The sequence below is a fragment of the Vicia villosa genome, linkage group LG5, assembly GCF_029867415.1.
Source record: "Vicia villosa cultivar HV-30 ecotype Madison, WI linkage group LG5, Vvil1.0, whole genome shotgun sequence".
Taxonomy (NCBI): domain Eukaryota; kingdom Viridiplantae; phylum Streptophyta; class Magnoliopsida; order Fabales; family Fabaceae; genus Vicia; species Vicia villosa.
The window spans coordinates 149821674-149835191 of record NC_081184.1 but is presented as its reverse complement, the minus strand read 5'-3'; the positions used below and the strand labels follow the sequence as shown (position 1 = coordinate 149835191).

The following is a 13518-nucleotide window of genomic DNA, read 5'->3' as shown; positions in this document are numbered from 1 at the left end:
GGTGAAAATGAAAGAAATTAATGTGATGAAATTTTATTGTTAAAATAAGAGAGGTTTGAATGAAAGTTATGTGATTATAACGTCTTGGGTCTTTAAAAGAAGTTTAAAATATTTTTTTTAAAACATAATTTTAGAAAAATAGTGTTATTCATGAGTATCTGTAAATATCCACATATACTTTAAAGGGTTTAATATACTTCACCCCCTGCCAATATAGCGAGTTCTGGTTTGACCCCCTTGAATGTTTTTTTTACCAAACGCTCCTTATAAAACTCAAAACCTGGATTTACCACACCCTTTTACCTTATTTGCTGACTGGGCTTTGACTTAATTGATGATGTGGCAGATTTAATTTTTATAATCCACGTAGATAATTTTATTATTTTATTTTAAATTACTTTTATTAACTTTTTTAAAAATACGTTTTCTTTTTACTTTTATTACGTTTTCTTTTTTCTTTAAATTACTCTGGTTTCACATTGTTAATCTCCTCTACAAAAACACCAAGCTCCTTCAAAAGAATAGAGTGCTCATTCCAAAATCGTGGGCTTGCTATTTTCTCACAAAGACAGATGAGAAAAATGAAGAAATAATGGATAATACTTTGCTAGCCCGCCTTTCATAGAACTTGGTGCTTTTATTGAAAACAAAGGTATACTCATCACTAAACCCATATGCAAGGACTACATCTGCAAACTCTTCAAGCACCGCAACAGCACAAGAGTTCATCAAAACCCATGACATACTCATATTTGATGTTTGCCATATTTCACATAAAAATTTGTAACAAAATGGTGGGCTTGTAACAAAATGGTTTGCCATATTTGTTGTTTGCAGAAATTTATAGCAAACTATCATACAGATGGTGGGCTTGTCTTCATGCAAGGAAGCAATACACTTATTCAGAAATAACAAAATTCTTGCATCAGTTTATTGACAATAAAAACTTCAATACAACCAACGGGCTCACCTGCGCACGACCATATCTCAACACCGCCACCTATTCAGCAACCCAAACAACAAAGCTCTCGTCTTCAACGTACCTGTCCTCCTCCGTTACCTCACATCACTAACCGTCCACCGCCGTCACTTAACAACCGTCCTCATCTTCCGTCGCCGCAGAACTTTAACTTTAACGGTGTTAACTTTAATCAAAGCTTTCCTGGGTTTGGTAGACCCCAAGCGTCGTTATCTCTGTTGCTGCCGTTTCCCACCGTTCACGCCGCCGCTGAATCTCCTATCTCCGCTTACATGCGCGATCTGCAGAATTTTGTTTCCACTATGGATAACAAAAGCTTCTCTGGTTTTTCTCCTTTGCCTCCTCTTCCTCTTCCGGTTTCATCTCATCAACCTCAGCCAGAACAACAACCACCACCACAACAGGAGGAGCAGGAACAACAGCAGGTGAACCAACCTCCAGTGCTCCAACCGTTTCAGATGTCGTCTTCTCCAGTTCTTTTCGGATGTTTGAATTCACAGCTTGCATCATACCCTTTGTTGTCATCTGGTTTACTATTTTCCCCCAATTCTGCCAATTTAGGGTTTCCTCAGCTTCCTCTGTCTCCCACCGTGCCGGCTCCGAGTCCGCGATGGAGAGAAATTTGACATCAATGGTGCAACCTCCGGCCGCCGCGCCGTTCACGAGTGAGAGGGAAAAGAAGCCAAAAATCAATAAAACCTAATCCCTCTTTTATAATTGACTGGTATTAAGTGTGTTAATTTTGGCAATTATACAGTCATCTATCCTTTTTGCCACATCATCAATTAAGTCAAAGCCCAGTCAGCAAATGTGGTCAAAGGGTTTGGTAAATCCAGGTTTTGGGTTTTATAAGGGGCGTTTGATAAAAAAAACATTCAAGGGGGCCAAAACGAAACTCGCTATATTGGCAGTGGGTGAAGTATATTAAACCCCACTTTAAAATATGCAGATTACTTGTTTAACATCCGCACGAATATGGAGTGAATATGAATATCATATTCCAACGGAACGAATATGGATATCATACTATCTATTCCCATAGATATCTCTTTACATCAGTTGATATTCTTGGTAATTTTAAGAGATGTGGTTGATTCTCTCATTTGAATCAGTTATATACAGGTAAATGTCATTCTTTCTTTTCTTTTTTTAATCATAAAATGTATTAGTAAAACTACAATATATTGATGTGGAATTGAATTAAAAATAAAACTTATAATTTAATATTATAAAGAGGTGTCTATTATATTGATTTTGATTATAATAATCTAAATCAGGGTAATCAGAACCAGACCAGTCGGTTGAACCGGTTAAACCGGTAATCGGACCTGCATCCGGTCAATTTCACACCAGAAACAACCCTGAAAGCAAATCGGAAATTCAACCATTAAACCGGTACAAGACAGGAAAAATCAGTCAAAACCGGTGGCTCAAAAGGTTAGATCGGCTTTCTTCTCTTATCAATACATAAAAGAAAAAAAAATACTATAACCCATGTTATTTAGCCTTTTAAGTAGAGTGGGTCTCGCAATTGAAGGCCCAACATACCCAGCAAGGTTGTTTGAATCTAACCCTGATATACACATACTTTTATAGTTAAGATCAAGGTAATTAAAACCAGACCGGATATTGATCTAAGGATAATGCTTAATCTCGCGAATTATGTTTCACGGAAAAATCACGAAAGGAATAAGTTCAAATCCACGCAACATGCTTTTTATTAAAGCTGAAGCCTGAAGGTATTCGTTTAATGCTTTTTTAGCTGATTTTTTTACAATTTTTTGACAAATTTGAGAGCAAAGCATAATAGATTGAACTACATGACAAAAATTTTGGGTTGAAATGGTGATGATAGGTTTACTAGACAACCAGATAATAGGTTTACTAGGCAACACAGTTGTATGGTATGAACTATGGTTAAGGCAATAACCATCACTTTTATATTTAATTAAAAAAATAAATCAATGTTGGTATACATAGTGAACTTTTTTTATTTAGCGAGTCTAAAGCTATTTTCGTGATATTCGCCGCATTGCCGTTCGTTATATATAGCACTGCTCTTGATCTAAATATTTAGATCAATAATACATTTTTTTCCCGTATATCATTTTTGGATCAAAAATATTTGATCATAAATACCATTTCTTGTATATAAAAATATGTAGATCAATAATAGATTTTTTCCCGTATACAGATCAATATCCAGTATGGTTTTAGTTACTTTGATCTTAACTATAAAAGTAAGTGTGTATCATGGTTAGATTCAAACAACCTTGTTGGGTATGTTGGGCCTTCAATTGCGAGACTCATTCTACTTAAAAGGCTAAATAACGTGGGTTATAGTGTTTTTTTCTCTTATGTAGTGATAAGAGAAGGAGGTCGGTCTAACCTTTTGAGCCACCGGTTTTGACTGATTATTCCGGTTTTGTACTGGTTTAATGGTTAAATTTCCGATTTGCTTGTAGGGCGGCTTCTGGTGTGAAATTGACCGGATGCATGTCCGATTGCCAGTTTAACCGGTTCAACCGACCGGTCTGGTCCGGTTCTGATTACCCTGATTAAGATTAAAAAGCTAAAGTTAAAGCTATCCGATGTGGGAGTTAGATTCAACTTATTCTACTACTTGCCACCATGCTATGAGTGAATGGAAACTTAAGAGCTACTTCGTTTTATCTTTTATTTTATTCTTCTACTGGAATTTCAAATACTAAATATTACTATTTTTTTATATATAGATTTTTTGTCTCGCTGAATATTACTACATTGATTTAAAAATGAGTCAATGATTAGCTAAAAAAATGGTTTGTATAATTCAAAATCCTTTCACCACAAGATGTGTAATTCTAAATTCAAACAATATAATATTTCATAATGATCATCTGATTGTGACTTTTTGAAATAAACCTTCCAAATTCCAAGTTCCACCATTAAACGTGTAATCATTATTTCCAAACTTCAAATCAAATAGGAGAAGTGTATGTATTAGTCATGTTATATTACTAATTTAAGATAAAAATACAGTTAAAACACCACTAAATTATATATTAGTCATGTTATTAATGATTTAAGTTAAAAATATATAATAATAAGTAATTATTTTATATAGTATATTAAAAAATTATTAAGGTCGGTCGAACCCCGGTCAAACCTTCAAACCTTAAACCCTTACATATACCGATTTAATATCTGGTATGGTTTCAATTACCTTGATCTAAATAGTTTAATCTAGTAAAACATATAATAAGAAACTACAAAGTTGTTAACAATTTGTGAGGTTTAATCCATAATTTATTTTTAAGGTTGAGTTGAAAATTGAAAAGTAAAAAAAATAATAATCTAAAATGACACAGTTAAATGTTTGATCCAGAAACTTATGTCAATGTTGAAAAATGTTACAAAAGTTTTTTGTGAAATGGTTCTTTAAATTTGATGCATTTTGCAAAACAACAACAAAAAGAAGTGTTTAGAGTCTTCAAGATTTTCTCCATATGATCACCTTTAAGGAAAATCAGTCATTAGAACTTCCATACGGAGCAATAATCACTAAAATTTTGGGTGCCTTCAACATTGATACCCTGGGAGAAGCAATAAAGTCATACAATAATAAGATTGATTACTCCTCCTTTAGGAACACAAAGAGGACTTAGAGGAATCAAAGGACGCAATAATCAACAAAATCATAGAGATATGTCCGATTTGGGCTAAAGATGTGGCGAATATCAATAAGATTATTTTAAATAATGATGATACTTAGCTTCTAAATGTGTATGTGGTCCTGTTTTTCACATTTTTTTTCAGATCCTGCAATTTCCTCCTTTATGTACTTCAATTCAGTGTGATTTGAATTAATAGAGTGTGTTATTTTCCCTTTCAAAATTCCTATGTAACTATTTGTTTGAATTAATATAGTGTGTTATTTTCCCTTTCAAAATTCCTTTTGAGCCTAGGGGTGATGTTAAGCCCACTAAGAATAATAAAATGGTGAGGTTTAGTTAAATAGAAATTAGGTTAATTGGAAAGATAAAGAAAGAGTCTGGGAGAAAAAATTGGTGACGTGAGAAGTTGCAGAAGAGAGGAAAAACAACAAAAGGCTAGATCTGATCGGTAGGATTGTAGAGCGACCTCCAATCCAAGGTAAGGGTGGGGTTCTGACTCTATAATGGGTTATATGATGAGTAGTATGTAGGAATTGAGTTGTGTAAAAATTGTTATTGTATGCTTGATTGTTGTTTCATATTCTTGTTGTTTCAGATTTGTACCGAATCTGATTGTATTATGTTGTGATGTTGTTGTTCTGGAATTAATTGGTGTTGACTGTCATGAAAATTTGATATTGTTGAAATATTCCAATTGATTAAATCTGCCTGTTGGAAATTATGTCAGGAAAATTGTAGTTAACTCATTGCTGTGATTATACGATGTTTTAGTCTCTGAGTGATAACCGAGTGAAGGTTTGAAAATCAAAGGAATTTTGGGAACAAGAAAATTAGAAAGAAGATTATTGAACTTGGAAAATGTGAGAGGCGACTGCCTCTCGTGGAATTAAGTAGAGCGCTTGCCTCATGTAATACAAGAAAAAAGAAAAATATTAGGGGGGCGCCTGCCTCCACACCTAATAATGGAAGGAGGCGTAAGCCTCTTAGAAATGGAGGTGTAGGAGGCGCCTGCCTCCACACCTAATAATGGAAGGAGGCGTAAGCCTCTTAGAAATGGAGGGGTAGGAGGCGTCTGCCTCCACTTAAGGAATGAGTGCCTCGTCATTTAGTACTTCTAAGTGCCTTGCATTAAATTGTGTTAAGTTGTGTTAATCCACGTGCCATGCATTATTAGTAGCATTTCCCTAAATGAATTATATTTATATTTAGTACATATTAATAAAAGGGGAACAAATCATGTGCATGTAGTTAGTAGAAATCAATTCCTAAATAAAATATGGTTATTATTGGTAGTAGAAATTAGTAATGATATATGTAGTGAATGAAAAATAAAACTAATTAGTGAATGTGTTAGTAATAGTAACACAAAAAATAATTTAGCATGAAAACACACGTGAATTAGCAAAATAAAACTAGCAGTAATATTATGGAATTTCTAATAGCAGTAAAGATGCAGAAAATATCAGTAATTTAGTAGAGAAATTAATTAGCGGAATAAAGTCGAACTGTCCGATTAATTATACATAATCTTTAACCTGATATGTCCGTTCACAGATTGCGTTTGGAAGGAAGTCCACAATGGTCTTACGAATGCACGTTGAGGAGGTTGAAGATGAGGAGATTAAGAACCCTAAAAGTAGGGTTTGACATGAATCTGACAAAATTTTGGGTTTTTAGTAAGAGTATTAAGGTCATTGTATAGGATGAATAAATGAGGTGGAAAATCAATTCATTAAAAAGTTTTAAAAAAATCTGCCACATCAGACTTTTTGATGATGTGGTCTAGTAAAGGTCCAAACTAAAACATTTTAAATTTGTTGAGGTAATTATTGCAACTTTTTTTTTTGGGAGGGGGATTTTTCAAACCGACCCCATATGACAGGGGTGAAAATAAGTATTAACCGTTAAGTAAATGATGAAAGGGGAGAAGCACAATTTTTTCAAGTACTTATACACACAATTTTTCTCAAGAAATATGATCGTAAGGGCGAAAATCCAATAGTTCAAAAACAATAAAATTGAAGATTCGTTTATCAACTAGTAGATGGAGACCACGTTATTAGAGATGGAATCACTTAATAATAATTACAATATGGTTCCCAAAAAACAATCATTCCATGCTTAGTGATATGTCATCATCGTAAATGATGTAAATTAACACATGACAAACAACATAGACAACAAGTCTTAAGAAACTCCATATTTTCCTAACAAAACAAGGTAAGAATGCCAAAGATCACTCCATATTTTCCTAACAAAACAAGGTAAGAATGCCAAAGATCAATGGGGATGAAACATTTTAATGATGTTGATTAATACTGCTACCGTAGTGAACCGAGACCAAAAGCCACACCCTCGATTCCGCTAAATCAGACTTATAAATAATTATTGCTGTCTTGGACGAGATAGAATTGTCAATCTAATAACATTAGTAGTCCATCAACGGTTGTCCAATTTAAGAACCAATAAATTTAAAGGACCATTAGAATAAACTAATCATTTTGACATTAGCCACATGACATAGGATTGATTTGCCATACACTTAGGTGCAATCCCATGGAATGTTTTAGGGTCTTAAGAACAACATCTTAACAAGACAAATTATTGACACATAACCTTTAGATGTTAGAACTTATTATACTTTGATATTTTTCCATTTAAACCACAATCATATCGCGGTAGGTTTTGGACCTTCTCAAACCTTAACAACCTCTTATAAAAGAAGCAGCGAAATGTAAAATAAAAGTACACATTTTTAAAATCTAAAATATTCCTCCATATTTACTAACTTGGACATTGGAGTATTTGCAAATAACCTCTATCGCTGATCGAAGTGTCAACATATCACTAATCGTTGAAAATTACCATCTCATTAAGATAAATACATTTAATATTATCTAAAGGTCCTCATAAAATAAAATAAAAAAATTTAAGAAGTGGGGTAGTATTGATTTTATAACAAAATTTGATTTTCTCATTTTTATTTTAAATATATTAAAATAATAGTATTAAACTTAGCTAATTAACTAGTGGAAATATTTGTTCATGAATCGTACTCCAATGTTTTTTTAGCGACTCATTTATTAAAAAACAAAGTGCAAAATTTTTATAATTAGTATATTATAACTTTATTATTTTTTAAAGATATTGAAAAATTAATTTTAACAAAATAACAGATATTATTTTTGTGTATATTTTTTTTTTACATTTCAATACATTTCAATAATTTTAAGAAAAACCGTGTAAAAGTTACATTTACTGTATTATATTTGTTATAAATTGTATAGTGATAATACACAAAAACACTAGAGAAAATGGGTCATGCACTGACAGTGTAAAATATTTTTACACTGTCAACCAATCACCACCATGCATTCAATTAAAACATTCTTTTATTTTAAAAAAAATTTAATGACATGGCACATTCATGACTCCCTATTAGATGACAGTGTAAAACTATTTTACACTGTCAGTGCACTACCTTTTAACTCAAAACACTAACTTTAATTATTTTTTTAACAAATAATATATGTGAAGTGTAAATTGTGTATGAGTTTTTATATTAAAATACAATTAATTTAATATATTTAAGAAATAAAAAATTTAAAATTAATTTGGGCCACAAATCAATCGAACAAACCCAATAACTCCTTTAGAACACAAAAAAAGCCCAAAAAACAAACCAAAACATAAAACCCTAATTCACAGTCATATAAAAAAGACTCTGCTTTCTTCTTCAACCTTCGTTTGTTCAGCCGATCTCAAACCACAACGCAGCAATGGTATCCTCATCTTCTTCTATCAGCAGATTCATTCTTCAATCTCGCGTTGTATAAAAATTAAATCGATTTTTGTTGTTGATATTGCTGCAGGTGAACGTTCCAAAGACAAAGAAAACCTACTGCAAAAACAAGGAGTGCAAGAAGCACACCTTGCACAAAGTTACCCAATACAAAAAGGGTAAAGATAGCATTGCTGCTCAAGGAAAAAGGCGTTATGATCGCAAACAATCTGGGTATGGTGGACAGACCAAGCCCGTCTTTCACAAAAAGGTACTAGGAACTAGTAATTGCTTTTTTTTAATAATTTAATTAGGAACTAGTAATTTAGTTAATTGTTTGGTTCATATGTTTTTTTGTGTTTGTTGTTTGATTTTAGGCTAAGACCACTAAGAAAATTGTGTTGAGGCTTCAGTGTCAAAGTTGCAAGCATGTTTCCCAACACGCCATTAAGGTATGTTTGTTTTTGTTAATGTTTTTTTTGGTGTGTGATTTGTTGTTTATGGGTGCTGTGGGTAATGGTTTGTTTGTTTGTTTTTGCAGAGGTGCAAGCATTTTGAGATTGGCGGTGACAAGAAAGGAAAGGGAACATCTCTATTTTAGGTGGAGGATTAGAATTTTACAGTTTGACTGTGGTTTTCTTTTGTTTCCATTTTTGTCTTTCTGATTTTGCAGAAATACTTGTTTGAGATTTTTGTTTTCATATTTCTAATGGATTTATTACTTTTCTTAAATTTTTGCTATTTACTCGTTATATCTCTATCTTACTTCTATATGGAACCCTAGCTTTAGCCTTAGATGACTTAAATTATTGGGGTGTCTTGCATTCATAAGAAAGTCATGTCAACCAGCAACATAGTGTGTTGGTTAATCTGTGTGTCATATTAAGTAACAATCTGTCTTAATTTTCGTATAATGCACTATTCTAATGTTACATTCACTTCAATTACCTACATGCTATTCATTTTCATTCACATTAATAGTTGAATATAAATAATGGTTAATCACACTTCTGTTTATGACTTGAATAGATGGTATCTTTACCCGTGGTTGGAATGATTGATTCCATTTCGGTTGGTTCTGGTTAGTTTGTGATTGACTTGAATCAATGGTATCTGAATCTGTCTCTCGAACCAACCATTTTCCCTGCTCTAAATAGTTTATTTTATTCATTCATCTTTACCCTTAATACATAAAAATTACCTAAGTTAGCCAAACTTCAAAAGCAGATTATCCCTTCCTGTGTATTTTGGGCTTTCTGTCATGCCTTGTTTCTGATTAGTTTGTGGTTTAGTGTTGTGCTTGTTGGAGTTAGTGTAGTATGTCTAATCTTGGATGTTTTTCATTGGTTTACCTGAAGTTATGTTCATAGTTTAAGTCTGTTTTTTAGAGCTTTGGAAGTTGCTTGAGTGGTGTTTATGGGTTTCTTATTTGTTGTGCTGTTGTGTCACATTGGCTGTAATCTTCCAACAAATTTGGATTGTTTAAGAGTTTTTATAGCAATATAATATCTATCGCATTATGATACTGCAGTGTTCCCTTAATGGGAACTTTACAGTGTTCACTTAATGGGAACTTTACAGTGTTCACTTAACTTTACAGTGTTCCCTTAATGGGAACTTTAAAGGTTGAGGAATGGTGCAATTGTTCTTGTTATTAATCGTTGAGGTGTGTTTCATTCTGAATGAATGTTGTATCATTTGACAACATAGTTTGTCTGTGTGAATATGTAATCAGCATTCTTTTATGTTACACTATTTTTATGTTTATCACACTATGTTTTATTCAGTCACTGACATGCCGTTCAATTCATTCGCATAAATAGTGAAATATATTAAGGTTTTGGCTAAATATTTGTGGCTATCGGTGATAGTTGCATTTTGGTTATGACTTTTCATCAATGCTACTATGAGCCTGTGCTGCGAATATTTGTGGATTGAATTGTTTATTCACTTATTGGTGTTAGTTTAAGTCGTGACTATTAATGTAATATTATTATGTTGCTGTAATGTTTGTGGTTGGAATGATTGGTTGTATTTAGGGATGTTGGGTTTATCTATCAAGGATTGGCTTTGAACTTTCTTGTCTTTGGTTTTTGGGTCTCAATTTTGAGATTTGTTTTTGATTCATGTTTTGTTTTTCCGAAAGATATCTTTGAACTATTTTGTTTTTGACGAAATGTTGTATTTCTCTAACAAGAGTGTGAGTTGTGTGTAAAAAAGACGCGTTTGAAGATGCTTCTCTAAATTTTAAAGGCAGTGAGTGTGACTTTTCACGATAAACCCATATGCATCTAAACCGTTTTTTGGGATATTTTTCAAAATTAATGGATTGTTTGTGTAGGAATGCAACTTAATAACATAACCCAATTTTAAATTAAAAGAAAAGTTATTATGAAGATACTAACTCTTTTCTTTTAACATGTTTATGTAGGAATGCAACTTAAGGCAAACACAATTTTATGTTTATTTGACTTCCTTGATGATTTTTTTTGGTTGCTTTTTGATGTATATTTAGGAGGGTTTACATCTCTTGATTTAGACAAATTTTTCTTAAATATGAATGCGGCTATTAAAAATCTTTAGTAAAATATTTAAACTCTTATTGAAAAATGAATTGATAATTTATTTTTTTATTTTGTTGACATTTAGTTATTTTGTAAAATCCAACACAAGATAAGTTAGTGACATAATTCTCTTAGATCTATTAGGAATAACAAATTCGAGAATCCTTTCTCATCCTTATAAAGTAATTGATTTTGATTTACAATTAGACCTCCTATAAGATTTATTAAAATGACAATGATATTTCCTCAAATTTAAGAAAATACACTAACCTCCCTTGAGGTCTAAAAATCGTAGATATAGATGATATTTGTAGACGATTTTTACATTATTGTATATCTATTTGGTTTTGTTTTTTTTTAAAAATGTTCAATAATTATGTTTTTTTTTTTGTTGACACACCAACAATAATGGTGTAGATGTAAGATGTTGAATTTTTGTTGTAAAGATGACACCCCTCTTATTTTAATAGAAATCAGAGATGTTAGTGTATTTTCCTCTAAAAATAAAGAACAACTTTAAAATCAAAATCAATGAAACTTAAAAGGATTGATGATAAGTACACTACGAGATAATACATTTCCGATAATAATGGAGGATGGCCAATCAAAATACATTGTTTAGATTATAAAGATACAAGTTCTGCTTAAATAACGTTGATGTTAATATTCCCATGGACCTTAGAGGAGCTAAAGTGCGTGACTTGGTTAATGAGAGAGGAGAGTGGAATTTTCATATTCGGAGTGATTGGCTTCCGCAGCAGTGGATTGCTAGATTTCGGTCGTGTGTTCCTCCTGGCACGACCAATTTTACTGACCGTTTTTATTTTGCAGGTACTATTGAAGAATCTTTTACGGTTAAAGCTATGTATTTTGAGCTGGAGGATTGTACGGGTAATGTGGAAGACACATACTGGAGAATAATATGGAGAGCTGCGATCCCCGAAAGATGTCACTCGTTCCTTTGGCTTTTAAAACATGACAGGCTCCTAACGAACTACAGTAAGCACAGGAAAGGTTTGGGCAATGCAGGTTGTCTTCTTTGCGGCAATGCGTGCGAAACAACAATTCATGCACTTCGTGATTGCCCCAAGTGTATTATAATATGGAACTACATAATTCCAAATGACATTCTTGCGGAGTTTTTCACGCTTGATATCAAAGATTGGACCCATTTAAACCTCAACTACCGCAGCTCCGCGATTAAGGGATGGACAAAAGTCTGAAGCATCGCTTGTCACACACTGTGGCAGTGGCGAAATTTGGTGGAGCATGACAACACTTTTGAGAGACCTTTCAACCCCATTTGTCATATCCTTAGAAGAAATCATGAGTATGTGAGTGCTATCATGGTTAGTAAACACTACCAAGGAGGGGATGATAACATTGGGCTCATGGGGTGGAAATCACCCACTATCGGCATGTGAAAACTTAATACTGACGGGGCTAGTAAAGTTAACAAGGAAGCTGGTTGCGGTGGTATTGTTCGAGACCATAATGGAGTTTGGAGAGGGAGTTTCTCTAAATACCTGAGGATTTGTTCTGCTCTTCATGCCGAATTTTGGGGAGTTGTTGAAGGCTTGAAACTTACTCTATCCTTGGGTCTTATTAGGGTGGAAATGAATGTTGACTCTAAAGTTGTTGTGCAAGCCATTGAAGAAGGTGTTTTTGGAGACTTGGATTGCATTCCTTTATTGCGGCATATAAAAGAGATAATTACGCTGCATGAGATGGTTATTATTCTGTATGCTCACAGGTCCACTAATATTTGTGCTAACGCGTTAGCAAGCAAAGCTTGTCTGGATAAGAGTGATTCTACTCAGCGGGTTGCTCCTGATTTGCTCTGGCCTCTTATGGCGGAAGATTCTTTAGGGATTATCAGTTTTTTCTTTGACCCTGTGTAGTCGCTTTTTCTTTTGGGCTTAGGCCCTCCATTATATCAAAAAAAAAAAGAAGACACACAAGACTAATAAAATAAAATAAATGCAAATTCATATCGATTCAATTGAAAAAGTTGGTACTCAACTTAGGTGTCAAATATTGGATATCCACACGTCCATATTCTTATATTACTATTCTTAAATAAATGCTACTATTATATAATTGCAAATTTATCCTAAATTTTTTAAATGTAAAAGTTAACATTTACAATTCATGCAGATTATGTTCAAATCAATTTCACCTTCTTTTCAAATAATGCATATTCTGTTTAGGCATGAAAACAAAACCATACCCGCGGATATCTACTTAAATCTGCCTTGAAGTTAATGGGAAAAACTCGCTTTGATTGAGTTTAGGTTTGAATTTGGATTTTCTTGGACTATAAAATATGAGGACGGACCGGGTAATGGAGACACTAGTACCGACCCCTAACCCTTTTCGTTTATTTCATTATGTATATTTATATTTGATAATTTAGAATATTAAATATGTGACCATTGTTTTGGTATTTTGATTTATATTTATTATTTAAAATATTTTAAATGTATGTATGGAAATTTTTGAAATTTATTTATTTTATTATTTATATTGTAATTTGAT

The 13518-nt window shown here is 32.9% G+C and overlaps 2 protein-coding genes across 2 annotated transcripts; both read left to right on the top strand.

Moving 5' to 3' along the window:
• Positions 1–791: 791 nt before the first annotated feature.
• On the top strand, positions 792–1636 carry LOC131605727 (VQ motif-containing protein 9-like). The gene is made up of 2 exons (XM_058878051.1): positions 792–802; positions 930–1636. The coding sequence occupies exons 1-2, from the start codon at positions 792–794 to the stop codon at positions 1603–1605; spliced, it is 687 nt and encodes a 228-aa protein (XP_058734034.1). The 3' UTR covers positions 1606–1636.
• Positions 1637–8296: 6660 nt separating this feature from the next.
• On the top strand, positions 8297–9148 carry LOC131607764 (large ribosomal subunit protein eL42). The gene is made up of 4 exons (XM_058879724.1): positions 8297–8417; positions 8508–8687; positions 8794–8868; positions 8958–9148. The coding sequence occupies exons 1-4, from the start codon at positions 8415–8417 to the stop codon at positions 9015–9017; spliced, it is 318 nt and encodes a 105-aa protein (XP_058735707.1). The 5' UTR covers positions 8297–8414; the 3' UTR covers positions 9018–9148.
• The last annotated feature ends 4370 nt before the right edge of the window (positions 9149–13518 follow it).